Source organism: Equus caballus, chromosome 11 (genome assembly GCF_041296265.1).
Source record: "Equus caballus isolate H_3958 breed thoroughbred chromosome 11, TB-T2T, whole genome shotgun sequence".
In the NCBI taxonomy this organism is placed as follows: domain Eukaryota; kingdom Metazoa; phylum Chordata; class Mammalia; order Perissodactyla; family Equidae; genus Equus; species Equus caballus.
Window position 1 is genome coordinate 50,785,123 of NC_091694.1, and position 27,735 is coordinate 50,812,857.

General features: G+C 49.7%; 3 protein-coding genes across 3 annotated transcripts; 2 read left to right on the forward strand and 1 right to left on the reverse strand.

The window, feature by feature from the left end:
• Window positions 1–5,913: 5,913 nt before the first annotated feature.
• On the reverse strand, window positions 5,914–8,541 carry SAT2 (spermidine/spermine N1-acetyltransferase family member 2). The gene is made up of 6 exons (XM_001504785.5): window positions 8,034–8,541; window positions 7,802–7,853; window positions 7,583–7,666; window positions 7,380–7,481; window positions 7,191–7,231; window positions 5,914–7,052 (listed from the first exon to the last, which is right to left on the reverse strand). The coding sequence occupies exons 1-6, from the start codon at window positions 8,097–8,099 to the stop codon at window positions 6,885–6,887; spliced, it is 513 nt and encodes a 170-aa protein (XP_001504835.1). The 5' UTR covers window positions 8,100–8,541; the 3' UTR covers window positions 5,914–6,884.
• Window positions 8,542–9,426: 885 nt separating this feature from the next.
• Window positions 9,427–12,290, forward strand: SHBG (sex hormone binding globulin). The gene is given in 12 exon segments (XM_070228100.1): window positions 9,427–9,526; window positions 9,529–9,545; window positions 9,717–9,808; window positions 9,985–10,171; window positions 10,490–10,551; window positions 10,553–10,608; window positions 10,611–10,651; window positions 10,945–11,002; window positions 11,005–11,049; window positions 11,174–11,310; window positions 11,667–11,874; window positions 12,135–12,290. Coding segments are annotated over 12 exon segments (1,113 nt in total). The 3' UTR covers window positions 12,245–12,290.
• Window positions 12,291–19,766: 7,476 nt separating this feature from the next.
• On the forward strand, window positions 19,767–26,324 carry ATP1B2 (ATPase Na+/K+ transporting subunit beta 2). The gene is made up of 7 exons (XM_023653462.2): window positions 19,767–20,569; window positions 22,374–22,502; window positions 22,853–22,957; window positions 23,064–23,269; window positions 23,509–23,565; window positions 24,363–24,461; window positions 24,572–26,324. Exons 1-7 carry the CDS (start codon window positions 20,458–20,460, stop codon window positions 24,734–24,736), a joined length of 873 nt encoding a protein of 290 aa, XP_023509230.1. The 5' UTR covers window positions 19,767–20,457; the 3' UTR covers window positions 24,737–26,324.
• Window positions 26,325–27,735: the final 1,411 nt, after the last annotated feature.

The following is a 27,735-nucleotide window of genomic DNA, read 5'->3' on the forward strand; positions in this document are numbered from 1 at the left end:
AATTAAATCTCTAAAGAAAGGTGTAGACTGAAAAATGAATCGGGTCCATGACGGAACTCTCAAGTACACCAGCATATAAAGGGCTCACAAAAGAAGAGGTGCCTTCAAGGTATAGCCTGAGGTGCCTGAGAAGGAATAGCAATAAGTAAGGTAGTAGAATGGTAAAGAGAGCATCAGCAGTGATTCTGATAAGGAGGAGAGAGAGTTAGAGGTATTAAGTGGGGCAGGTTATCAAGAGTGCTGGCTGGGCTGTCAGACTGAAGAGTTTGGGTCTGGATTCTTTTTTTTTTTTTTTTAAGATTTTTTATTTTTTTCCCTTTTCTCCCCAAAGCCCCCCGGTACATAGTTGTATATTCTTAGTTGTGGGTCCTTCTAGTTGTGGCATGTGGGACGCCGCCTCAGCGTGGCTTGATGAGCAGTGCCATGTCCGCATCCAGGATTCGAATCAACGAAACACTGGGCCACCTGCAGTGGAGTGGGCAAACTTAACCACTCAGCCACGGGGCTGGCCCCCTTGGGTCTGGACTCTTAAGCAATAGGAGTGACTGAATTTTCTTTTATTTTTTTAATTTTTAAATTTTTTTAAAGAATTTTTTTCTTTTTTTTGAGAAAGATTAGCCCTGAGCTAACTACTGCCAATCCTCCTCTTTTTGCTGAGGAAGACTGGCCCTGAACTAACATCCATGCCCATCTTCCTCTACTTTATATGTGGGACACCTACCACAGCATGGCTTGCCAAGCGGGGCCATGCCCACACCTGGGATCCGAACCAGCGAACCCCAGGCCGCTGAAGCGGAACGTGTGCACTTAACCGCTGTGCCACCGGGCCAGCCCTGAATTTTCTTTTAGAAATGACACCATCACCAACTTCCGAGCTTCTGGCACCAACAGTCCTCCCAGGCGTGACTTTTCCTCTTCCTCATCTGCTCTAGTCATTGTTCATTCAGGCAAAGGATGGGAGTGGGAAAAGGGAAACAGCATTTCAGACAGGAGAATAGCGTGTGCAGACGGTCCGGAGGGGAGGGTACAGTGCATGTAAGGTACTGATAAAAGTCTAACGTGGTTAGAACCCACTTGGAGAGGAAACATGGTCGGAAGGGTTGGTTTGGGCCAGAGCTTGGAGGGGTTAAAACATATTCAGAACCTTGGACTTTCTGTTGAGAGCAGAGGGAGCCATTACAGGATCTTCAGCAGACTTGCCTTTTAGTAAAATTACTCTAGCTGAGTATAAAGGATGTGTGATAGAATGCCCCAGCTTGCCTTAGTACTTCTAAATAGAGAGAGAGATTGGGAGGAAGATAGAAGGATGGATAGGTGGATGGTTAGATAGATACTGAAAATGAGGATGAAGTGAAAGTTTACGTATTGAATGTTGAGACTTCCCCCAGACTTCTTCAACCAGCTCTGAGAATATCTACAGCGAGGCTTATATCCTCCACGCAGGAGTTTGGAAGGGTTTTCTCTAGGAAATCTGATCAGACCTAACGATACTGAAATCAGAGGCTCCTCACTGAAATAGCTTAGTGGCTCACCCTATAGTACAGTTCACGGTCGACAAGCCTCCCTACCTCCCACAATATACACACACAGTTTCCAATCAGTACTCTAGTGTCCCAAGCTTAAATATAAGTGGACAGCTGAGGATTACTTGACATTTGAGGGAGGCCTCTAAAATGAAAGACAGAACCCAAAACAAATAGAGAAAGAAAAAAAATAGCTTAGAAGAAATAAAGACTATGCAAGGAGAAAAACACTTTTCTTCTTTTTTTTCTTTTTCTTCTCTTTTGAGGAAGATTAGCCCTGAGCTAACTGCTGCCAATCCTCCTCTTTTCGCTGAGGAAGACTGGCCCTGAGCTCACATCCGTGCCCATCTTCCTCTACTTTATATGTGGGGCGCCTACCATGTCATGGCGTGCACTTTAAGTGCTGCGCCACCGGGCCGGCCCCAAGAAAAACATTTTTTTAAAAACTGTCATGAATATCCTCAGAGAAACAAGAAAAGAACCTATATCCATGAAACAAAAATGGAATGTTTAAAAAAATGCAGAGAGCTCTTAGAAATGAAAAACATGAAAGTAGAAATAAAAATTCAATAGAAAGGTTGGAAAATAAAATTAAAGAAATCTCCCAGAGGGGCCGGCCCCGTGGCTGAGTGGTTAAGTTTGTGCATTCTGCTTTGGCGGCCCAGGGTTTCACCGGTTCCAATCCTGGGCACGGACATGGCACTGCTCATCAAGCCATGCTGAGGCAGCATCCCACATGCCACAACTAGAAGGACTCACAAGTAAAAATATACAACTATGTACCAGGGGGTTTTGGGGAGAAAAAGGAAAAATAAAATCTTTTAAAAAACAGAAATCTGGGCCTGGCCCCGTGGCCGAGTGGTTAAGTTCGCGCGCTCTGCTGCAGGCGGCCCAGTGTTTCGTCAGTTCGAATCCTGGGCGCGGACATGGCACCGCTCATCAGACCACGCTGAGGCAGCGTCCCACATGCCACAACTAGAAGGACCCACAACTAAGAATATACAACTATGTACTGGGGGGCTTTGCGTAGAAAAAGGAAAAAAATAAAATCTTAAAAAAAAAAAACAAAACAGAAATCTCCCAGAGGGCCAGCACTCGTGGCCTAGTGATTAAGTTCAGCACATTCCACTTGGGCGGCCTGGGTTCGTTTCCTGGACGTGGACCTACACCATTCTGTTAGTGGCCATGCTGTACTGGCAGCCCACATACTAAAAAAAAAAAAGGAAAAAAATAGAGGAAGATTGGCACAGATGTTACCTCAGGGCAAATCTTTATCAGCAAAAGAACAAAAGAAGAAAAGAAATCTCCCAGAAAGTAAGGCAAAAAATGAAGAAGATAGGAAAAAGGAAAGAGAATTAAATGACTAGTCCATGGAATTCAACATCTGAATAACAAGTGTTCCAGAAAGAGAAAACAGAGATAATGGACGGGAGGAACTCATCCAGAAAATAACAATCCAAAAATGTTTTCCATAACTGAAGAACATGAGTTTCCAGATTGAGAAGACTCACTGAGACAACACTAAGACAGTTCCATGTAAAATATTAGAACGCTAGGATAAAGAAAAGATCCTAAAAGCTGTGGTTGGGGGAAGAGGGAAGGAAAATAACAATAGGCTTCATACAAAGGATCCAGAATAAGAATGGTCTCAGGCTTCTTAAAAGCAACACCAGAAGCTTGAAGACAATGGAGAAATGCCTTCAAAATTCTCACAGTGTGGGCCAGCCCTGTGGCTGAGTGGTTAAGTTCATGCACTCTGCTTCTGCAGCCCAAGGTTTTGAGGGTTCAAATCCTGGGCACGGACAGGGCACCGCTCATCAAGACATGCTGAGGTGGCATCCCATGTGCCACAACTAGAAGGACCCACAACTAAAAATATGCAGCTGTGTACCAGGGGCTTTGGGGAGAAAAATAAAATCTTTAAAAAAAATTTTTTTTCAGAGTAAATTATTTCCAACCTAGTATTTAATACCCAGCCATACTGTCAATTAATACAAGAGTAGAACAAAGACATTTTCAGACTTATAAAATCCCAGCAATTTACCTCCCACGCACCCTTTCTCAAGAAGCTCCATCAAGATAAACTGAGAAAGATGAAAACATAGGTTCTAGGAAACAGGTATCAACACAAGAGAGGCAAAGGGAGTCCCCAGGATGGATTTAAAGGGAGATTCCAACGTAAAGAGCAGCCTCTGTGCTAGAAAAGATCTACGGTTCTGGGAGAAAGTCCTTCAAATGAAATAGATCAAATTCCTTATTTGTTTGGTGTCTGTATATCCTTAGAAGAAATTAACACAACTAAGGAGAATTTGGGGATGAATCAGAGTATACAGAAAACTAAGCAGACCAAGAAGAGGCAAGTATTAGTTCCAGGGGAAACAAAAACTATGCGGGAACTAAAAACAATGGAACTATCTACATGACTCAACTGTGAAGATCATTTGCACAATTATAATAATGTAAACACTGAACACAGATCCAACCAGATTCATGATATAATATTGGAAGGAGGGGAGAATGGAAAGTGGGAATGGGATGGTTGGAAAAGAGAGCTAGCTTCTCATCTCCAGCAGTGGGAAGTCAATAGCTAGTGCCTAAAACAGAAACATCAAGAAGTAGCAACATTTGCATGCTATTTTGAGTTTGACATATGAAGGTGAATACAAAACAAAAAATAACACAATTTAAAAACTCAGTTGAAAGTGATTGTCTTTGAAGAGGGTGGGGAGTTGGAAGACTACTGTTTTTTATATAAGCCTTATAGAATTTTTTGACTCTTTAAATAATATAATGTATACCTATGATAAAAAAAAGAACCACCCCATGAAGAGGGGCAGTTACAGAAGGATGCTGGGAGACCAGTTAGGAGGCCATGGCAATTTTCAAAGAGAGGTGGTAGTGGAAGCAAGGATACAGATGTGGGCAAATTTGAGAGCTACTTTAATTGTTTTCTCTATTCTCCCCTTAAAAAGCCTTCACCCTAAATGCCCTTTCCTCTGTTTTCCCTCCAATGTCCGGAACCTGGGTCCTTATCACCCCACACCAATCAGCCCCAACATCTAACAGAGTCACCTTATAGGAGGCTAATGAAGTGATGAGTGGCAGGAGGCCAGGGGAGGCTGTAAAACGGAGTGATGCTGGAGTGCAAAGACCTCCTGCGAAAACTGGTGAGATGTGGGCCCAAAGTGAGAGACAACACAAAAAGTGTAAACTCTGAAAAGCAAAGACAAATCAAGATAGGGGCACGATAAATTCTGGAAATACTAAGTTTCCTAGTCTATACCTTTCCTTCTGCATTAATGTTTACGTTTTATTTATTTATTTTTTGCTGAGGAAGATTAGCCCTGAGCTAACATTTGCTGCCAATCTTCCTCTTTTTTTTTTTGGTTGAGGAATATTAGCCCTGACCTAACATCTGTGCCAATATTCCTCCACTTTATATGTGAGCTGATGCCACAGCATGGCTGATGAGTAGGGGTAGGCCCATGCCCAAGATCCAAACCTGTCATCCCAGGTTGCCAAAGTGGAGTACGCTGAACTTAACCACTATGCTATGGCCCCTGAAAGTTTCATTTATTCATTTTTTTTTTAAGTAATACATGGGCACGAAACAAAATTCAGCAGGTCCAAACTGGTATGTGGGAAAAGCAGTTTCCTTCCTTCTGTCCCCTGGCCACCCAATTTCTCTCCCCAGGGTCGACTACACTCTTGTTTGTGCATCCTTCCAGAAATAATCTATTCTGCATTAAAATTTAAGTTTGAAAAGCCCCATCACTAGACAAACATCATGTTTAAATGATATTAATCCTTGCCAGACTGAGATGAGCCAAGCATAGGAGACTGCATTCTTCTGGCTCTCATCGGTGGAAGGGGCTGACCATCTTCATTATCTTCTTCATCTTTCTCTCTCTTTTTTTTTTTTTGGTGAGGAAGATTGGCCCTGAGCTAACATCTGTGCCAATCTTCCTCTATTTTGTATGTGGGATGCAAGCACAGCATGGCTTGACAAGCAGTGTGTAGGTCTGTGCCTGGGATTTGAACTCACGAACCCTGGGCTGCCAAAGCAGAGTGCATGAACTTAACCACTACGCCATGGGGCCAGCCCTCTTCATTATCTCTTGATCAAGATTGTCCTAAAGGCCCACCTGCAGTGAGCTGATTTTAAGGGCCAAAAATTGGCACCACTCTGGAAGAATTTGGGCCCCTGAAGTGTTCTGTTTGGCTGAATCATATTTCTTATTTGAATTTTAAAACGGATCTTCAGCTCTCTAGGCTTCCATATATCCTTTTTCTTACAATTTACATATTTATATTACCTGCTCATCCCCTTTTGGTGTCTAAATTATGACCATTTACCCAATGGTTCATCCACAAAAGAATATGCCACCACTGAAAGTGATAGATGTATGTTTAATAGTCTGGGAAGAGATTTCTGATATATAGTTAAATGAAAGAACAGGTTGCAAAAGAGCGTGATCCCATAAATCCCTACTAACTTAACTAATTAGGTGTATGTATGTACACTGAAAACATCTGAAGAATCAATACTAAAGGGCTAATGTTAGGTATGTAAGTAAGGCTACGGATTTTTATTTTATATGTCCATTCCAATTTTTCTAGAACAAACCCACGCTATTTGTGTAATAAAATATTATGAAAGCGGAAAATGAACCTGTTTCCCCTCTCGTCTCCTTGTATCCTAAAAGTCTGCTTTGGTTTTGCTGAACAGAAAATAAAGGCTTTGTGACTTCTGGGAAAGAAAAAGCACTGGCTAGCTGAGCTGATTTTTAAAAGTTGGGGCAAGTGGTCCTTTCCAGTGCACCTGAAATGCCACCACCAGGTGGCAGCCTGCTCCATCTGTTGAGTCGGTGGGCCTGCCTCATTCTTGGGATCCTAAATGCTTAGCGCAGACATTGGAGGCCTTTTTCTGGGTCCCAAATGTGACCAACAAGCCTGATGGGCCAAGCTGGCCCCTTGCTCTTCTTTTCTCTATATTCCACAGGCCAGAGCCAAGACTCTGGCCCAATGAAGGCGAAAGTCATCTTGGGCCCACCTTTGCCCCTAGAAGGAACATCCACTGACCACAAAACCGAGGAAGGATCCTAAAGTGGCTGCAGCTTACCGTGTCATCAACTCCTCTACCCAACACCACATCAGGATATAGTGATTCTCATTTATTTTTCACCCTCAACAAGGAGGTAGAAGGGCCTCTCTAATTTTGCTTTTTTCTTACTTCGGCAATATTCACCCCAACCCTCCTTTCTTCAGGGAGGCCTTGGTCAGTGGAAACAATCTCTGAGGAGTGCTTGAGCTGGTGGGGAAGGAGAAGCTCAAATAGAGAAAGATCCCCAAGGAATGGCGTCACTTTCCTGCCAACTCCCTCATGGCCTCCCTTTCAAAGCGAAAGGAGTGCCAGCCCTCAGCTTCAGTCAGATCTTGGGCTCCTAGGGCCTTGTACAAGTCCATGGCCCTCTTGTTCCAGTCCAGGACTGCCAAGCGGAACTGGGAGCAGCCCTTATCCAGGGCCACCTGTGGAAGACATCACTCATTTTCCAGGGGTCCAAAAGGAAGCAGCTTTCTCATCCTCCATTCAACCTGGGTGAGCCTCCCACATACCATGCCATTGTTTTTCCAGGCCCTAGCTTGTAGTCCCATCCCTCTCCTCACCTCGGCCACCTTTCTGATGATTTTGGAACCAATCCCCTGACCTGTTGTGGGGAGAAAAAGGCCAAAAGAAGAAGTGTTTGAGTTGAAGGGGATCAGAAAAGCCCATAGGCTGGGATTAGGACGCAGGGGATGACAGTCCGGTCTATGTGTTGCTTTTCTCCCACCCCAGCCTCAGCCTCTTCTCAGTACCCCGATACTCCGGCTTCACATAGATGTCTTCCAGATAAACGTTGCGTCCCGTCCACGTGCTGTAGATGAAATAATATAGTCCATAGCCCACCACACAGGGCCCTGAGAGAGAGAGAAAAAAGAGGGGTCAGGCTGCTGGGCACCTGGCGGAGAGACTTCTGAGGCAGAGTGGAGAGGGGACCTCTGAGTCCCAATGTTCTTACCCTGTGGCTGCCCGGGGGCGGGAAGAATTTCTGCTACCAAACAGTGATAGAAAGGATTCTCTCCAAAGCCATCTGCTCTCAGGGCTGCAGAGATCGGAGTTGTGACAAAGAGAGAGAGAAAGAGGGCCTGGGTATGTGCCCAGCCTGGAGCTACTGCCTGGGGTGCCCATCCCTCACTTCCTCCCCAGCCTCCGTCAGGACCCAGGTGCTGGGCCTCACCTTCTTCAGTGATCTTCACCTGATCCGAGAGTTTCTCGTATTCAGCTAGCTCCTACGGCGTTGGGACAGAGGCTAGATCAGGCTAGGAGGGCCCCGCTGCTCCCGGAGCAGGACCCCAGGATGTGCCCCTCCCCCTGCTCCCACCTCTTCCTCTCCCTTCCCCCACCCCCGGACTCGGGCCGCGCCGTTCTGACCCCCTTTGAGACCCTGATTTCCGGCCCGCAGCCTTCACCCGAATCAGCCTCAGGATACTTCCACAGTCTCCCTCCTTGGCCTCTCGGATCCGCACGGAAGCCATCCCGATTCCCCACCGTCTGGGACCGGAGTCCAGAACCCCCACTTCCGTTCCTCAGGACCGGGCGAAGGGCAACTGGGATCCTTTAAAGGGCCTACAAACTCGGATTCCGGAAAGTCGAGGGAGCGGGGTGGTAGGGAAGTCGCCGGCTGGGCAGCGGAACACGCTCTCGGGGTCCGGCTGGGCTGCCCCACCTCCTGGTAGCCCCGAAATTCTGCTCCCGCAGGCGCGCACCCGCCAGCCAATCAGCTTGCAGAGTAGGCCCGTCCCCGCCTCCCCGTCCCCCTGGCCCCCGCCGCCAGCCCTGCCCGGGGACCGCGGGGTCTCGTGACTGAGCGGCTGGGCAAGGGTCAAGGCTGAACTGCTGAGGCTCCCTGGCTGTTATCATCTGGGGTCCTAGCCTCCATCGGAGAAGCCCCACGGCTCAAAAGTCACCTCCTGGTCCTTTAACGGAAGTATGCAGTGATTATCTGCTCTACCCTTCACTCTCACTCACCCATTCAAGCCCGCCCAGACCCTGAGGGAGCCCTAAACCCCCAGCTCTGAGAGCTGTTTCCTACAGCTCTAGAGTGGTTCAAAGTGTTACATCTCTTGGGGCATTTGTATTTTAAAATGGGTCAGGGAGAGGGTGATGAATTTCTATTGGTAAATGGTTAGGCCTTGTAAAATGGATAAGGGAAGATAATTGGGAGTAGGGGACTGGTTTCTTTTTAGTATCCACTAAATCACACTCAGAGACAATACTTCCTTATGAGGCCAGCCTCAGAGGCCTGGGAAAATACTGAGAGGAGCTCAGAGCAGATACCAGGCACTGTGCCTACATTATCTTAATCCTCATTCACAGTAACCCCATAAAGTAGGTATTATTTTTCATATTTTACAGACAAGGACACTGAAGCACAATGGTGGAGTGACTTACCCACAGTCACCCAGCTAGGTATTTGGTATTCCATGTTTCAGTTCTAGTCCTGATGGAGGATGCTACTTGGGGAGCAGGGCAGGACTGTTTCTAGACCTCAGGCCTGTCAAGGCAGCCTTCCCAGGTGGGCAGAAGGCTGGGAGGAGCCAGGTCAGGCTGGAGAGGAGGAAAGGGGAAATGTGGTGCTTTCCCTCAGCTTATAAACTTGCTGGCAGTGGGGGATGATAGGGGAGGAACTCTGTCTCTCACTCTGTTTATCCTCAGAGGGGCCATAGGGTCAGTACTTCTGTCTCCTGCCCCCCTTCTCCCTTCAAGGCAACCTTTAACGCTCCACCAACCATGTGCAAGTCTGCCTGTCCCCATGCATTCTCCTCAGAGTTGTCTGAGCCACACAGAGGACAAGGGCTGATTATGGAGAGCAGAGGCCCACTGGCCACATTGCCTCAGTGGCTGCCGCTGCTGCTGCTGCTGCTGCTACCACTGCCTCACAGCCCCCAGGGACTGGCCCTGAGATATTTCTTCCTACCCAGGTGCAGGAGCTGCAGGAGCGAGATGGGGTACTCAGCCATGTCTGTGCTTAAAGGAACTACTCTTTGCCTCTGCCCTCTTCTTGTCTTTCCTCCTCCGGCCTTGTAGCAGTGCCTCTCCCTCTGTCGGTCTCTACCATATCCTTATTCCAGCTTATTTTCTCTTTCTGATAGAGGACCCAGGACCCTCCTGCTGTGCACCTCAGCAATGACCCAGGACAAAAGCCTGTCACCATCATGACCTATAACCTTTCTGAGATCACATAGTATAGGGTTGACCTAGCTCCTTGACCTAGTCCTCTGACCTTACCCCGTCTCCATCAGCTCTTCTCTTTTCCCTGTCTCCCTGTCCTTCTCTCTCCCTGAACTCCACCTTCCCCCACCCCACATTTATCCTCAAAGGGCACACCCCATGCACAGTCCTTCTTCTGTGTCCTTCCAGAACCTCCTCCTCCTTTGAGTCTCGAACTAGAGATCCAGAAGGAATGATTATCTATGGTGATACCAACCCAAAGGATGACTGGTTTGGGCTGGGACTTCGGGATGGCAGGTCTGAGATCTAAGTGCCCAGTCAGCGAGCCCAGCTTACAGTGGGCGCTGGACCCCGGCAGGACGATGGGAGGTGGTACCAGGAAAGCCAGATCTGGTCCTGAGGGGAGAAATATCTGAAGACGGGGAACAGTACCAAGTTTACTGGGCATCCCTTTGCCATTGTTATCTCATTTAATCTGCACAAAACCCCCAGGAAGCTACTGTTCTTGTCCCTATTTTTTCAGACGGGAATTCTGAGGTTCAGTCAGCAGTATATAAGTGACAAGTCCTGAGTGAGCCAAGGATGCTAGCTGACTCTTCAAATGTGTGTTCTGTCTGCTGTACTTGGCTGCCTCTGAAGAAAGTGGTGGAGGCAGGCCCCAGGGGCCTCTGGTTCTGCCTCTCTCCTCCTTCTACAGGTGGATGTGAAAATCCTTGGGGACTCAGTGCTGCTGGGCGTGGGTGGGGAGGAGGTGCTGTGCTGGACAGGTCTCTGGGCCTCTGGCCAACAAACCCCAGCCCATCATGAGGATTGCGCTGGGGGGCTGCTACTCCCTGCCTCCAACCTCCAGTTGCCGGTAACTGCATCAGAGGGGCAGGAACCATGAGCAAAGCTTGTAAAGCATTGCTGGCTGGGTGACCATGGGGGTCTAAGTCCACGTTTTTGAGGAGAGGGGATGGGATGAGAGCCGCATCGGAGGAGACCATAAGCTTGTGTCTCTCAGAGGGGAATAAACTGAGAGTGGGGAAGTTGGGACTGGGTCAGATGTCCTGATTCTGACATCCCTGCATCTTTCCTTCCCGCCACTGGCTCCACGTGGTCCCTGCCTTGGATGGCTGCCTGTTCTGGGATAACTGGCTGGACTGATAGGCCCAGACCTCAGCGTCTGCCCCCACTAGCCTCAGAACCTGTGCTGTAGAGTCCCATCCTAGATATTCTTCCCTCCAGGGACTTGTGCAGAGTTCAGTTTCCAAGGTAAAGGCTGTTTCCCCCTCCATAGCCAGCTCCGTGTCTGCCTTCATCTGTCTCCCTCCACCACTAGCCCCACCCCCCATGAATCCCAGCCTTGAGGCCTCAGGAGGATCATTTCTGCCCCCAGACATTCCCAAGCCTCATGCAGAGACTTGGGCCTTCTCTCTGGACCTGGGACTCCAGCTGGCAGCAGGCTCCAGCCACTTCCTTGCCCTTGGGAGTCCAGAAAATCCTTCTTGGCTCAGCTTTCACCTCCAAGATCAAGTAAGAGGGGGGCTCTGCCTGTATTCAGTAGAGCCTGGGAGCAGGAGGGAGAAAAGGGGACTCCAAAATGTCAATATTAGGGAGGCTTAAGGGTGGGGGTGGGGGCCAGGGACACATCTTGAAGATGCCCACAGTAAACAAAAGACTTTTATTTAGATGGTATATTTACCTGGAGTGGATGTGGTTTTAGAAGGTCAAGCCAGGAAAACTAAGGCAGCATTTAGGTGGTGGAAACGACCAGTAGACAGAAGTATGGCTAAGAGGCAGAATTGAGGCAGCTAGGAGTGGGGCCACAAGGAGTGATGTGGTTCATTCTTTCCTCCCCAACTTATGTCCCTGGCCCATACACTCTGCAGAAGGTGGTCCTGTCTTCTAGGTTGGGGCCAGGGCTGGATCCGCCCCTGGTCTTGGGACTCCCTCTTCAGCTGAAGCTGGCTGTGTCCAGGGTGGTCTTGAACCAGGGGCCGAAGAAGGAGATCCTTGTTCTGCTCCCCTTGGGCGTTAGCTCCCTACTCAACCTCTGGCTCCAGCTGCAGGGGTGTCTCTTCCTGGGGACTTTTCCAGGTAAGAGAGAGTGATGTTCAAGTTCTTCAGTACACAGTCGGAAAGAACTAAAGAGAGGGAAAAAGATAGGAAGGGGTACATTTTTAGGGGAAGGAAACCTCTGGGAGGGAAGAAGAAAAGACCACAAGAGGAGAGAGGATGGGGGCAGCAGGATGAAGTGCTTTCAAAAACTTAGGTTGGAGAACTGGAAAAGAGGGCGGAGCTTCTGGATCCAAGCCACCCTAATGCCCTAATGCCCCCTCCATGCCACCTCCCTCTAGGAGAGGACTCTTCTGCTTCCTTTTGCTTGGACAGCCTCTGGGCACAAGGCCAGAGGCTGGACATGGACCGGGCCCTGAGCAGAAGCCAAGACATCCGACTCAGAGCCTAGGCAATGGCCCTGACACCACCTATTAAATCCCCACCTAAGAACCCCCTTTGGCCGTCACTCGTTCATTTATTCAACAGATATTTACTATGCGTGTGCGATGTACCAGGCACTGTGCCGAGCACTGGGTTGTATTGATGAGCAGAAACAACCCTGGTTCCTGCCCTCTTGGTGCTCACAGTCCCCTGGGGGGGGCAGGCATTCATCACAGACAAACAAATAAGTGGGTAATTGGAAGCTGATAAGCGCCATAAAGGAGCAGTCAGGGAATTGTGAAAGCTTGGAGACCAGGGGCCTTAACCCAGTCTTGAGGGTCAAGGAAGTCCCCCTGAGAAAGTGGTGACTTCTCAGGCTGAGATTCTAGCAACAGCACCCACAGACACACGTACACACACACACCCACACACACACACACGATACAGGTCACTTTCTGGCTGCCAAGAGGCCACCTCCTTCCCCCAGCATTTACTCCCTTGGGACTTTAGTTTTCTCCCTCTGAGGCTGGGCCCAGGTCAGCAGGGAAGGGAAGAGATGGAATTCTGTTGTGCTTTAGACTGGCCACTGTGGTTCAAGGAAGGAGCAGCAGGGGGCGTAAGAGGGTCATAGAGAGCTGGGGGCAGGGATGCTGGGAAAAGGGGTGGAGGCAGCAGGGAGAAAGAAAAAGGGAGGAGAGCGCAGGAAGAAAGCTGCTTCTCTCTCTTCTAGCCTTGGGCCACTTGCTGCATTCCCAGACAGATCTGTCTAATCTATTAAACAAGAACTGGCTTTTGCTGGTCTCAGCTGGGAAGAACAGACAGATTCAGGAATATCTCTGCCCTCAAAGAATATGGTGACCCAGCCCTCAGCCCCTAGACCTCTGGAGAACCCGGGTGCCCCAGTCCCTTACCCGGGGTACCCTCCTGCGTCAGCCCCCAGTTAACTGGGAAACCTTCAAGCCCAAGCCCCAAGCCCCAAGCCTCTACCTCAAAGCTCCCAGTCTTCAGCCCTCTTGGGAATCCTTATGTCTAGCCCAAAGCTCTTGGCCCCCTAGGGAGCCGTGGGGCTCCAGCCCTAAGTCCCCATGTCTCCATCCTCATCCCTCTCTAGAACCGTTAACCCATGCCCTATCTCCAGATTGCATGGAGATCCCAGTGTCCTCACCTCCTGGCTTCTTACAATGATTTTCCAACCAGTAACCTCCAACAGGGAGAGTTATTCATTGGACATACTGTCCCCTTCTGCAGTGATCAGCCAAGACCTAAATGACCCCAGGGTCAGGAGGCTCCAGGAATCTCTAGGGTAGAAGACACAAATCCTAGGCTCCTCCTTGGCCTCTCCCGGTCTCGAGTTTGCCGGGTCTGTAGCTACATCCACTTACTCAGAATGTTTTGTAGGAGAGTCCTCAGCGTGGCCAAGGAGCCCAAATGCAACTCTGGTTCCTGGGCAATGTTGAGTGTCAGTCTGGGCCCCTTGGATATGTCTATTCAACTGATACTTACTGAACGCCTACTGTGTACCAGGCACTGTTTTAGACACTGAGGATACATTGATGAAAAGGATAGACACATTCTCTGCTCTAATGAAGCTCACAGTATGGAGGGAGGGGTGGCTAGACAGACAGCCCACAGACAAGAAAAATAAGCAAGATCATTTCACATAGTGGTTAGTGCTATAAAGGGAATATAATCCTATAATATGATAGAGGGTGATAGACGAGGGGCAACATTAGCTGAGTGGTCAGGGGAGACCTCTCTGAGGCAGTGTCACTTGAGCAAAGACCTGAATAATGAAAAGAAGCCAGTCCTGTGGGGGCCTCCGGTGTGAACCAATGGGGAGAAAGGTTAAAGGGCTTGGACACACCTGGGTCCCCACCAAGGGGGTTTTTCTGAGTGGCAACTTCCTGACCTTGTTTCCCTGAGGAATCTCCCAGGGGCTGGCTTTTCTCTTCTCCTTCCACCCTACCCTGTCCAGGACACCGTGCACCCAACCTCTCTTTCTCCAGCCTGCCCTAGATTCCAAGATTCCTGATTACCATCCAGAGTTGTCTACACTCTTTCATTAAGACTGACTGCTTTGACACAGACTCTGCCAGGCCCCCACCAAGGGCACCTACAATGCCTGCCCAATGTCCCCTGCCTCTTCCACACCCCTAAAAACCTTTCCGGAGCTTGGCAGCCTACCCTGCAGCCTCCAGGCCTGTTCTACTCGCTCACTCCACCCTATGCACTGCCTCTCTCTTCCCCTCCCTCCTTCCCTCCCTCCCTCCCCTCCTTCTCTCTCTATCCCTCTATTTTTCTTTCTTTCAACTGACACTACTTGGCTGCTGACAGTATGCCAAGCACTGTGTTAGGTAGTCCACAAGGACTCCAAAGATGAAGAAGGCTTGATCCTGGCCCTGGAGAACCAGAGTCTTGAGAGAGGTAGATATGTAAAATGCTTGACTAGAGATCTCTATGAAGTGCTAGGGAATGTGGTTCCAAGTTCTACCAAGGATCATCAAAGAGGTGAGTTATTGGATATGTGAGCTTGAACAAATGGATTTGTTTCCCCATCTACAAAATGGGGAAGTTTCCCTACTCATGGGCTTGCTGTGAGGATTTGATGACATCATTGTAGGTCAAATACCTAGCACAGTGGTTGGCATATAGAAAGTGCTGTATATATGAGAGATATATTGAGCTTTCATTGATATCATTAACCTTGTGCATAGTTTTTGAAGTGTAAGTCTGAGCCTGACGGGTGTAAAAGATGAGGAAGGGTGTGTGATGTGGCCAAACCAGGGGCAAACTGACAAGGAATGAGCGCAGATGGGAGGTTCCTTGGGCCAAATGGCAAGAAGCCTTGTATGTCCTGCTGAGGAGTTGGGGCTTGATCTCATCAGCAGAGGAACAACTATGTTTCTTTTCTTTCTTTCTTTCTTTCTTTCTTTTCTTTCTCTCTTTCTCTCTTTCTCTCTTTCTCTCTTTCTTTCTTTCTTGGCTTGATCTCATCAGCAGAGGAACAACTATGTTTCTTTCTTTCTCTTCCTTCCTTCCTTCCTTCCTTCCTTCCTTCCTTCTTTCTTTCACTGACAAGGAATGAGCGCACATGGGAGGTTCCTTGGGCCAAATGGCAAGAAGCCTTGTATGTCCTGCTGAGGAGTTGGGGCTTGATCTCATCAGCAGAGGAACAACTATCTTTCTTTCTTTCTTTCTTTCTTTCTTTCTTTCTTTCCTTCTTTCCTTCTTTCCTTCCTTCCTTCCTTCCTTCCTTTTCTCTCTCTCTTTCTCTCTCTCTCCCTCCCTCCCTCCCTCCCTCCCTTCCTTCCTTCCTTCCTTCTTTCTTTCTTTCTTTCTTTCTTTCTTTCTCTGACAAGGAATGAGCGCAGATGGGAGGTTCCTTGGGCCAAATGGCAAGAAGCCTTGTATGTCCTGCTGAGGAGTTGGGGCTTGATCTCATCAGCAGAGGAACAACTCTGTTTCTTTCTTTCTTTCTTTCTTTCTTTCTTTCTTTCTTTCTTTCTTTCTTTTCTTTCTTTTCTTTCCTTTCTTTCCTTTCTTTCCTTTCTTTCTTTCTTTCTTTTTCTTCCCTTCCTTCCTTCCTTCCTTTTTCTTTTGAGGAAGATTAGCCCTGAGCTAACATCTGCCACCAACCTTCTCTTTTTGCTGAGGAAGACTGGCCCTGAGCTAATATCCATGCCCATCTTCTTCTACTTTATATGTGGGGCACCTGCCACAGCATGGCTTGCCAAGGGGTGCATAGGTCTGCACCTGGGATCTGAACAGGTGAACCCCTGGGCCGCCGAAGTGATATGTGCCAACTTAACGGCTGTGTCACTGGGCCGGCCCCTCTTTTTTTTTTTTTAATTGTGATAAAATACACATAACATAAAATTTAGCATCTTAACCATTTTTAAGTGCATAGTTCAGTGGCATTAAGTTTCACAGCGCTGTGCAACCGTCACCACCATCCATCTCCAGAACTCTTCATCTTGCAAAACTGAAAGTCTGTGCCCACTAAATGATAACCTCCCATTTCCCCTACCCCCATATGTGTGTTTTGGAGCTCTCTTCTTTCCTTGTTCCTGTCTCTGCCAAGACCTATCTTGTCTGGAACCCAGACGGCTGGGTCCCTAGGATTTGGTGCGGAGGGGTATCAAGGGGCACAGACCTTATGACAGGCTCTGGATATGGGAGAGGGAGTGTGGGGGACTCTTATTCCCTTCCTCCTCCCTGGAGATGCTGGAGGGAGGGCTGGGTTCCAGGAGGAGGTTGGAGGTTTGTGATGTCTCTTTGCCCCCTTCCTTAGCTTATTTCTGCGTGAACCCCAGTGCTGCATTTAGTAGTGTGCTCCCTCTTCCCCAGCCTTCCTCATGCTGATCCTCACCTACAGGAGAAGAAGGCATGGATGGGAGCAACAGGTATCTCAGCCTTACCCCAGAACCCCCAAATGCACAGAAGATCCCAAGTGAGCTGGGGTATAGGGCAGAGACTGAGCCAGCGGTCCGGAGGCCATCCCCAGGCCTGTATTTGCCAAGCTGTGTGTATTGAGGGCAGGGTCCAGGCCTCATCTCTCCAGATCAAGTCTGGCCCATTTTGATCCTCCTTGCCTGATCAACGAAAGGGCAAGTTGCTTCCTGAGATTTCTTGCAGAAGGAGCCATTGCATCTTTAAGCCCAAATCAGCAACAGGCATTGTCTTCAATAGCTCTGTGGATTGCTTGGATATGGAGGATATACAGAAAGTCTAAGACAAGGGCCTGCTCTCAAAATCCTTATAGTCTGGTTGAAAAGATAAATACACACAAGAGTTTTCAGCCTAGTTGCTCAAGACAAAAACCTAGGCATTAGCCTTGATTCTTCTCTTTCTATCATATTCATTGTTCATGTCACTTGACTTCCAAAATAGATCCTGAACCCGTCCTCTAGTCTCCATCTGCAAACCTGCTACTCTCGGCCAAGTCATCCATTTACCTGGACTGCTGCAAAGCCCTCCTCCTGCTCTCCTTGCTTCCCGTGGTCCACTCTCCACACAGCAGCCATGGTGATTTTCATTAAATTTAATCATGTCACTCTCCTGCTTAAAATCCTAGAATTGCTTCCGCGATACTTGGATTAAAATCCAAACTACTCCCTTCGGCCTTCAAGGACCTGTAGGATTTGGCCCCTTCCTGCCTCTCAGGTCTCTTGCTGTATCAATTTGCCTCCCCTCATTGAAGCCCAGCCTCCACACTTGCACTTCCCTCCTAGAAAGCTCTTCTCCTACATCTCCCATGGCTCCTTTGGGGTACTTAGGTCTAACATGAAAAGTCCTCTCCTCAGGAAGGTCATCCCTGACCATCCAGACACTCTCTGGCACATCACCCTGTTTTATTTTTTTCTGCATAATAATACATTATTTTATTTGTTTGCTGGTTTTTATTTTTGATTAGAAAGGGAGTCCCAGGAGCACAGGGACCAGAATAGCACCTGGCTCTAAGTAAATACTCATTAGATAACACATTGAATGAATGAATAGGAGTTGGGGCTGGACTCTGAGGGGTGGGCAGTCTTCCAGGATGAGGAAATGAAATGGACAGAGGTGTGAAGTCAGGAGTAAGCACGGCCTGTCCCAGGAGTGGCCGGCTCAGCTCCAGGGGAAGACTAGTCAGGGCCTAGTGGGAAAGGAGGTTGGGGATCCAGGCTGGGTCTAGATTGTGGAGTACACTGAAGGTTGGACTGAAGAATCAGGACTCCATCCTGTAAGGTGACGGGGAGCCATTGAAGCCCTTTGAGCTGAGGAGTGGCCTAATTAAAACTGTACTTTGAGGAAATTCATCCAGAGTCTGCTGCAGAAGGGAGTGAAGCAGAGCCACCTGCATAACTTGCAGGACTCAGTGCAAAATGAAATTGTAGGATCCTTTGTTCAAAAAGCAGGGAAAGGAGTGCTATTCAAGGTACTACAATACTAAATGTGTTCCTATCTTCCACGGTTCTTCTCTTAACTTGTCATGGTATTTCTTATTTGCTATTTAGTATTGTTCTAAATAAAGAAAAATTAACATTTTTCTACCTTCAGCTTACTGATGAGTACAGAAGGTCTGAAAGGAAGAGAATTATGGGTTGCCTCAGCTTTCCATTTCCTTCTATGTCATCACTGCTAGCAGAAGTGGGTGACTGAATCGGGGAAGTAACATGACTAAGAAAGGATATGGCAGGATGCCTCGATCATCTTGTTTCCTAGAAGGCCATTGCCTCATGTCTATGTTCAAAGCAAGTTCTGCTTCAAATAGCAAGTGTGGCCTCTCAGCTGTCAGCACCCTCACTTATTCAGGTGTAGACATAACACACTTACCTTGTACTCACTTTGAGTCTCACTGAGCTCCCACGCATGGTGGGTCCACTGGAGTTCTGTGCTTGGAGCATCACCAATAGCCTATTGTGTGCATCTTCTCTACTCACATGCATGCTCCATTGTACCATTGGACTTCACTTCAAAGCACAGGTTCAAAGACAAAATTATTAAGAATTTTAAGATGGTGACAGTAGAGCGCCAAACCCAGCACAAGGCCATTCTGAGCACCGGCCTTGTTCAACTGAGCATATCCCAAGTCAATGAAGCTGGCCCTGGACTGGAGGGAGGGAGTTTGAGGGGGAGGGTGAGAGTCAACATGGAAGTTGTTGAGGACTAGAGCCAAAGACTTACCGTGAGAGTTGAAAGGAGAAGAAAAACCTCTCCGAGGAAAAGTGACGAGATTTGGAGGCAGATGAAATGAGATAGATGATTCTTCATATGAGATCTTTAGAGGCTCTGGTACCCCCTCCTAGACTGTGGGTCTCTTGAGAACTGCGACTTTACCTCTCCAGGGCTAGAGCTGCACAAAGTCTCTGGTAGGTGCTCAATAAATGGTTGTCGACCCAAATGGGCAGATGAGGAAGGGAGTTCAGACATGGGGGTGGGAGGGCACAGAGCACCCAAGCTGACCTGGCTCCAGGGCTGAGGTCTCAGTGCAATGCTGGGGGTTGGGAATGTGGTGTGGGATGGCTTCACTGAGGGATGTGGTGGGAAGACCAGGAAGTCCCTAGGCTTGGAGAAAACCAGGTGATGGGAGAAGGGGCTGTGGGACTAAAGAAGGTGCTGGGGGGACTGGTAGCAGCTCCCACAAGTGGAATTTCCCGACTGTGGTGGCCTTTATCCATCTCTATGTGGCCTGTTCTAGCTTCCACCCTGGCTGGTCTCTTTGATCTGTTTTTCTTGGTCCCAAGCTCTTTTTCTATTCCTCTCACATTCTGCCCTGTCTGTCTCCTGGATCTTAGTCTCTTTTTAACTCCCTGCCTGGAGCCCCCATCTCAGCATTTATCTGCTTCCCTCTCCGTCTCAGTGTCTTTCTGGGCTTATCTTTCCCCTTCTTCAGCCCTGACACGCCCTCTATTCCCTCCACGCATCCTGATCCAGTCCAGCACCTGGGGTCGCGGTAGGGGAGAGACCTCCTAGTTCAGAAGAGGCGGTGGGGGGCGGGGCCAATCCCCGTCTCCATATTTGCATATGTATGAGGTCGCCCGGGCCAGCGGCGAGGAGGCGGGGTTTCTGGGGGTGGGAAGGGGGCGGGTACCCCCAGAGCCGCTGAGTATAAAGACTGCGCGCCGCGACCGCCGAACCCGCACTGCTGAGAAGCGGAGCCTCCGCCTCGGGGACCCCCGTCCCTGGCTGTCCCCCAACTGCGCGTCCCCGCCCCACCCCCGCGGCTGAGCCACCACTGGTGGGGCGGTCTCTGGCTTGGCGGAAGGGCCTTAAACGGTCACCCGACCCCTCTCCACAGCCTCTTTGCATCTCGGATTTCGGGGCGACCCCCTCCCCCACCCCTCCCTGCTTCATTGCACCCTAATTTTTCTGCGTTTCGCTTGGGTTTTGCAGCCGTCTATTTTTGCATCCTTTTTTTTTTTTTTTTTTTTTTGCTTTTAGGAGGTTTGGGCGGGGGTGAAGCTGCATTCGCACCCCTTCCTCTTTTTTCCTCTCCTGCTCTGACAGCCTCCCTTTTCCTCGCAGTCGGGGGGGCCTAGGATCAGTGCACCCTACGCCGCGCTGCCAGCACCGCGCAGCGCGTGGCTGTGCTCCCCGGAATTTGCAGCAGCTGCATATCTAAGGGGGGGTTCTCCTTCGCCCCTGCTGCCTTTGCTCCCTTCGCATTCCAGTGCGTGGGGGGGGGGGGGCTTCAGCGCGCCGCACCCCAGCTTCGCCGCAGCCCCCAGCCCTGCGCGGGACTCGCCCCCCGTCGTCAAGATGGTCATCCAGAAAGAGAAGAAGAGCTGTGGGCAGGTGGTTGAGGAGTGGAAGGAGTTCGTGTGGAACCCGAGGACGCACCAGTTCATGGGCCGCACTGGGACCAGCTGGGGTACGCGGGGCCGGCCGCGCGAGGGGCTGGGGGGTCCGCTGGGCGATGCCCCGGGGAGACGAGGTCCCACCAGCTCAGCCTCAGCTCTCTTCCCGGTCCCCGGCGTCCGGCCCCCCTGCCGGGCTCTGGGCTGGGAGGGGGCCGAATCGCCGGTCTAATCTCCCTGGCTGGCCGCTGCGGAGGCGGAGAAAGTAGGTCACTGCCATTTTCCCGCCCCCTGCGGAGCCCCCTCGCGCGGGGGGTCGCGGGCTCTGCGCGCGTGTCCGCGCCGCGGCGCTCGCGCTCCCTGTCGGGACAGGTCCGCTGCACACGGTTGCCCCCCTTCTCCAGAAGAGCGCCCCTTCCCTTCTTCCAGCCCTCACTAGCTAGTCGAGCCCATCTATTTTTAGCTCGCCCCCCCCCGCCCTCCCCCGACCCTGGGAACATTCATGAGGGGGCGGGTCTTGGAGAGGTTGGGGTGTGTGTTGGAGAGGGGGGGTTCTTCACAGCGGAAGTTGTCTGTATCCCGCTGCCCAACGTTTGGAGCCTTCTGTGGCTGCTTTGGGGGCGGGGGGCACTGTTGGGGAGGGGTGACACTGTGAGTTTTTTCCGAGGCTAGATGTTCGGCTCAGATGTCGCAGGCAGAGGGAAGGGTGATCACTAGCGGTGAGATGTGTACATCATTTGGCCCAGTGTGTCTGTGGGGTTGGGGTGGCTTGGGATCTTCCCCACCCACGCTGTGGCAGGATTCATGGGGTGTAGAAGGAGTTGTGTCTGGTCGAGGGTCTGGTGCTGGGCATGGGTGCAGGTGAGGGGTGGAATTCTTCCAAAAGGGATTGTCAGGCTGGGAAGTCGAAGCACAAGGGACTGTGTGACACAATTTACAACTTGTCCACACTGAATGAACACTGTCCCCATCAACTAACCCATCTGGGGACCTTGAGGTGTGTCCAGGGCAGTCCTTGCCCTCAGGGAACTCCAAGTCCAGCCCCTGGGATTGGAGGGGTCTGTGATTGCTCGGGGGAATCTGAAGAGGCTTCATGGGGGAAGTGCCCTGTGAGATGGAAGGACTAGGGGTCCTGGGTGGTGGAACAGCACACACTCAGAGCAGGCTGAGGAGTGATGAAGTGGTGTGTCACATCCACCAAGGACCTGCTGTCTTCCCGGAAGGCTGTGGGAGAGTCCTTTATTCCTCACCTCATGCCCTGGGTGCTGTGTGTAAGTTGGGGGTGGGGTGACTGTTGAAGGTTCTGGACAGCTGTCTCTGAGAGATTTTGTAGGTAGGCAGGAGCTGCATTCAAGGTTTGGCTTCTGTGGGGTCGCCAGGAGAGAGAAGGTTTTGCTATTTGAGCATGAGGATCCAAGCTCTGAGGAATGGGAAGAGAGTTTGGTTGTGAATGGTGGCCAGTGCCAGGTTAAAAAGTCGTGGTGCTGGACAGCTTTAAGCGTGAGTTCCAGTACAGCGGTAACAGATGTTGTGCCTTTTCAGGGCCATGAATGGTTGAGAAGTTGGAAATGTAATCTGAGGCAAAATGACTGCGGCCTATACTTAGGGTTGTCCCAGCAACAGGAGTTTAGGTCTCTTGAGGCCTCCACGAGGTCGGGCTTCACTGTGCCCTAGGACCGGGAGGGGGCTGGGAGTGATGGCTGGAAGCCAGACACAACTGCCTGTCTCTTTTTGCTCCCAGGAGAAGGCTCTAAGATGTCCCCGAGGCTCTGTGACCTGTCCCGGTGCAGAACCTCTGAGTGGGAGAGGGGTGTGTGGGGATAGGTGACATCATCGTGGGAGACTGGGAGCCTGCTGACCCTGTTTCCTCCTCCCTAGCCTTTATCCTCCTCTTCTACCTCGTCTTCTATGGCTTCCTCACGGCCATGTTCACTCTCACCATGTGGGTAATGCTGCAGACTGTCTCTGACCATACCCCCAAGTACCAGGACCGACTGGCCACACCAGGTGAGTGACGAGGCTCCTCTCCCAGCCACTCTGACTGCTCTTGTGCCCGCAAGCCTCCAAAAGGAACCTACAGGCTGAGAACTCAGAGCTTTTTTCAGAGGTGTGCTTCTCTGATCATCCAGGCACCATGTGCTGGGAAGTTCTTCTTGAAGTCTGCTTTCCTTCTCATCTCGCACAGCTGAGAGCTACGTGATCTGGGGAGGTGGCACATGTTCACAGGAGCTTTCCTGCCGTAAAGAGGATCTTAGATCTTCACACCATCCCTCACTGTGGTGTTCCCTGTCTTCTTCCTTCTGTTTGTGATCCCCCATCTTATACATAACCCTGACTCCCGCCCTTGTTGGTTATAGGCTTGATGATTCGCCCCAAGACTGAGAACCTGGATGTCATTGTCAACGTCAGTGACACTGAAAGCTGGGACCAGCATGTTCAGAAGCTCAACAAGTTCTTGGAGCGTGAGTGTGGGGCTGTCGATGTGGCTGTGCAGGACCTTGAGCAGGGGATTGGAACCCTTGGAAGCAGAACATCAGGCCCGTGACTCTCTCTCCCCCACCTCCTTAGCTTACAACGACTCCATCCAAGCCCAAAAGAATGATGTCTGCCGCCCTGGGCGCTATTACGAACAACCAGATAACGGAGTCCTCAACTATCCGAAACGTGCCTGCCAATTCAACCGGACCCAGCTGGGTGACTGCTCCGGCATTGGGGATCCCACCCACTATGGTTACAGCACTGGGCAGCCCTGTGTCTTCATCAAGATGAACCGGGTATCCATGTCCTTGGTCCCCAGGGAGCAGGGAGGAGGGAGCTCAGGCCACCATCTGCTGACAGTTGCTTCCTTTTACTGGGGCTAATGGGCATTAGAGAGATTTTTGGATGTTTGAGTAGCTGAAAGAACAAGAGAGATGGGGCCATTGGAAGTTGAGATCTATGGGTGGAAGGCTGGATACTTGTGTCTTTGACCACTTCTTTTTTTAACTCTCATCACTCTCTCTTTTCACTCCAGGTCATCAACTTCTATGCAGGAGCAAACCAGAGCATGAATGTCACCTGTGTGGGGAAGGTGAGTTTGTTGGACCTTTCTCCTTGCCCACCTGTTTGTCCATCATGGTTTCCGTGTTATTCACTCATCTCTCCCAATCTTCTCTGCTCCCAGAGGCCCCGTCACTATAGGGACCAGGGGGTAAGAGTGGACTCTAACGTGGCTCTGGCTCCAAGGGGCTCCCACTCCTCTTGCTTCTCTCTAGGATGCAGAAGCCTGCTCTTAGGTGGATAGACACCCCCTTCCCTGACTCCACCCCAGCCCTGCCCTCCTGGCTTCTCTCTCTAACCCTACCTTCTCCTCTATTCCCTGATAACCATGTCTTTTGCTCTCCCTCCCATATCTCACTTACCTCTCAGTTCTTCTTAGGTCTCTGGTAGCTGTTGATTGTTAGCACCGTCTGCCACCACTAAGTTGTCCTTGGAACCCTGCTCCCTCCACCTCTGTCCCCTCTAGAAACTTCCTGCCCCTCTTCAATCATCCCCCTCCTTCCTTCCTACTGAGCTCTTACTCATTTATCTGTTCTCTCTTGGCTCTGCTCCAGAAACCGATTCCTGAGGATGGGGTAAGAACTTGGGGTGGGAGTGGAGCAGGAGGCTTCGGGACCATTAGCACCCTTCAGGACTTCCCAGTCTGATGAAAGAGGCAGGACACCCCTCCTGCACATAGGCAAACACACACACAGACTCACAGCTCAAGGGAAACAGATTTGAGACAGAATAATTTGGGGCGAAAGAAGAACAAAGGAAGTCTGGTGAGCTTTTGGGTTCCTGCCATCCCTAACATGCCCTCCTCCCTACCCTCCTGCACCTCCACAGCGAGATGAAGATGCTGAGAATCTCGGCAGCTTTGTCATGTTCCCTGCCAATGGCAACATCGACCTCATGTACTTCCCCTACTACGGCAAAAAGTTCCATGTAAGTCCTGTGGGAGGCCGGGGGTGATGGCTCCTCGAGGGGAGTGGGGTCCTTGGGGAGGAGGCCGAGTTGCCATGGGCCTGGACCCTTGCTCTCCTCCTCTGGCCCAGGTGAACTACACGCAGCCCCTGGTGGCCGTGAAGTTCCTGAATGTGACCCCTAACGTGGAGGTGAACGTGGAATGCCGCATCAACGCGGCCAACATCGCCACAGATGATGAGCGAGACAAGTTTGCCGGCCGAGTGGCCTTCAAACTTCGCATCAACAAAACCTGAGATCCCTTTCTCCTGCCCCCACCTCTTTCCTATGGATGCTTCTGGAATGTCCCTGAACCTGCCTGATCCCTCCCTCACCCACCCCAAAGGTATTTTTTATAACAGAGCTATGACTGGTCTGAGCCTCACATCCTTTCCTTTACTTCTAAACCCAGCCTGGTGTCCATTGTGATTCTCTGCCTACATGTATTTTCCACCATCTTCTCCCGACCCTAGCTCAGTAGAGACAGGGAGATGGAGTCCCAAGATGGTCACAAAGGAGTTAAGAGCTGTTCTGGTTCCAGCTTGGCTGTGAGTGGGATGTTTCCACAGCTACCCACCTCTCCTGCCCTCCTATCCCCTGAGAGCTATGGAAAAAGCCTACCCACCCACCTTCACACTCGCTCACCCTCACACGCACCCATCCACCTTCTCATCCACTCACCTTCACACTCACCCACCTTCATACTCATCCACCCTCACACTCACTCACCTTCACACTCACCCACCTTCACACTCACCCACCCTCACACTCACTCACCTTCACACCCACCCACCTACACACATCTCATTTCACCCCTTAGCTTCCGGACACGAATGTGGCATCCACTCTTCTGATCCCAAGTGCAGCCTCGTCTACAGTTGCTGTCTTGGTGGCTTTTGACTTACCTGGCTCCCCTGGCAGGTCTGTCCCCACCTCCTTTCCATCCCTATTCGCTCGTTCGTAATTGAGGACAAGGTGGCTCTGTGGCCTTTTCCCTATTTCTTGGCACATTCAGCTTCTCACTCTGTGGTGATTGTGTGAGCTGCGAATGAGGGTCTGGAAGAGAAGTCTGTGTCAGTTCTTCAAAATTTTCTTCCTGGTCCCTCCTGTCACCCAAATAAGCACTCCTCAGGGGAGTGGGGTTGACCTAGACTGAGTATCCACTTTGTTTTTGCCGATGGCTCCCTTCCCTTTGTTGGCTTTCCCAGAATATCCTTCAAATTCCACTTCCCAGGAGCCCTGGGGGAGGGGAAGCCATTTTGGCTCGGTCCCCAGTGGCCACCTTAGAAACCTCAGCTGGCTATGGGACTATTCCACCTCCTTCCCCTGCGCCCACATCTGTCCCCACCATCCTCTCTCTGGCTTTTCTTAGCAAGTTATCAACTAATCACTAACTCCTCTTTCCTCCGCATGTCAGCCTGAAAGTTGCAAATACCCCTCAATCTAGCCTCTGAGTTTCTTGGCTCCTTCAGATCCCTTTGCCTTTTTAAACAACCCCATAGTGCCCATAGAATGTTACATGAGTGACCTCCTGGGTTCTTGAGTTATAGAGGCATTTTAACTCTTTCTGCTCCGGTGTCCCTTCTCTTCCTCACTCTTTCATCTCTCCCATCTCTTTTTTGATGCTGCAGCCTCCACACCCCACCCCCCACAGATGGACCCTTCCCTTTTTTCTCTGCTGGATCTGAGTCTCTTCCCTTCAGGTCCCCTGTGTCCCTGCACTCCCCTCACCCCGGTGGTCTCTCTCTGCAGTTATTTAATGCCTGTGTCAGATCTACTGTAAAAAGAGGATAAAGTACAATAAAATGAGAGCAATTATATATATAAATATATATCATAAATGGAGCCCTGCGTGCAGGTTATTCCTTTCTGAGCATTTGGAAGAGCCCTGGGAAGCGGGTGGAGGTGGATTTGGGTGAACCAGGGGTTACCCAGGCCTTGGGGGCCGCTCCCTAGCTTTGACCTCTTCTGTCCAGCACCCAAGCATCTACCCCCTAGACTGTTCCTTCACCCGTACTGTCTTGAGATCACTCACAAGAGAGGCAGGAAGCCTATATTCCTTTCTACAGTGATACTTATAAAGTGCCTATAATGTGCATTCTAGGCACCATGAGGATACTTATGAAAGAGGCACAGTTCCTGCCCCCAAGAAGCTCCCCACTTTAACGGGAGAGGTGAGGAGCACATGAGAAACTCTCATACCAGGTAGACCTAAACGTGCTTCAATGAAGGGGTGAAAGCTGGTGAGGACTAATCAGAGTGGTCAACCACTTTCTGTTGGGGGCTTCCAAAGGGAGCTTTCATAGACGCTTGAAGGATGGGGCAGTTTGGGGAGAGAGAACAGATAGATGAGAAAAGCTGATAAAGAAACATAGATCTCAAAACAATATGAACCTTATGATCCTGATTTTGTGTAAAACAAAATACACACAGAACCATAGAAAAAAAGGACAGATGAGTCTATACAATGTTTATTGTGGTATATGGGGGAGGGGATGGGTTTATAGCTAATTTTTATTTTCTTCTCGAGGTTTATTTGTTTTTGTTTGCAATGAGTTGGTCTTAGTATTTGCCTTGAAAAATAGCTTTATTACATATGCTTACGTATATAGACAATTTTATCATGAATGTGTAGTACACACACATGAATCACTGGGTTTTGGTCATTCTTACACCAAAATTGGATCATACTATACACTTGTGCATCTCCCTTTTTTCATTCAATTTCTTGTATCACTACTTCACCTGGTAGAGCTCTAATTCACTTTTTAAATGGCTGCATAATGTTTTTTCTTTTGGGTCATTCTTCCCTTATGAATTTGTTAGAGCTCCTTGATAGTTGTGGATAGAAACTGTTTTCTGCACTGCAGAATTCCCCTCAATTGATTTCTTGCCTCTGGAGTTTGTGGTTTCTTTTGCTGTTAAAAAATGTTGGGTTTTCAGATAGTCAGCCATACTTAGTTGTTCTTTCGTAGTTTCTAGGTTTCCAGTCCCTAGAGTATGCTTATATTTTCTAGATTTTTTTGGGGGGGCCAGGATTTTAATTTCATTACACTTCATCTGGTTTGTTTTTGTTTCTTTTTGCGTGTGGTGTAAATTAGGAGTCCAGTTTTATTTTATTTTTCCAGTTGTGTCAGCTTCATTTTATTTTTAAAAGATCCGTGATTTATTCCCATTGAATTGAAATGCCAACTTCGGCCTTATAATACATTTTCCTTCATGCTGAGCTCTGCTTCTGGGTTCAGTACTTGCTGGC

Bases quoted from the DNA above. Each gene is read 5' to 3' on its own strand.
- SAT2 (XM_001504785.5), bottom strand. From the start codon at position 8,099: ATGGCTTCCGTGCGGATCCGAGAGGCCAAGGAGGGAGACTGTGGAAGT. The intron at 7,854-8,033 runs GTGAAGGCTGCG...CCAACGCCGTAG, and splicing joins GTATCCTGAGGCTGATTCGG to GAGCTAGCTGAATACGAGAA. The intron at 7,667-7,801 runs GTGAGGCCCAGC...CGATCTCTGCAG, and splicing joins GGTGAAGATCACTGAAGAAG to CCCTGAGAGCAGATGGCTTT.
- ATP1B2 (XM_023653462.2), top strand. From the start codon at position 20,458: ATGGTCATCCAGAAAGAGAAGAAGAGCTGTGGGCAGGTGGTTGAGGAG. The intron at 23,270-23,508 runs GTATCCATGTCC...TTTTCACTCCAG, and splicing joins TCTTCATCAAGATGAACCGG to GTCATCAACTTCTATGCAGG. The intron at 24,462-24,571 runs GTAAGTCCTGTG...CCTCTGGCCCAG, and splicing joins ACTACGGCAAAAAGTTCCAT to GTGAACTACACGCAGCCCCT.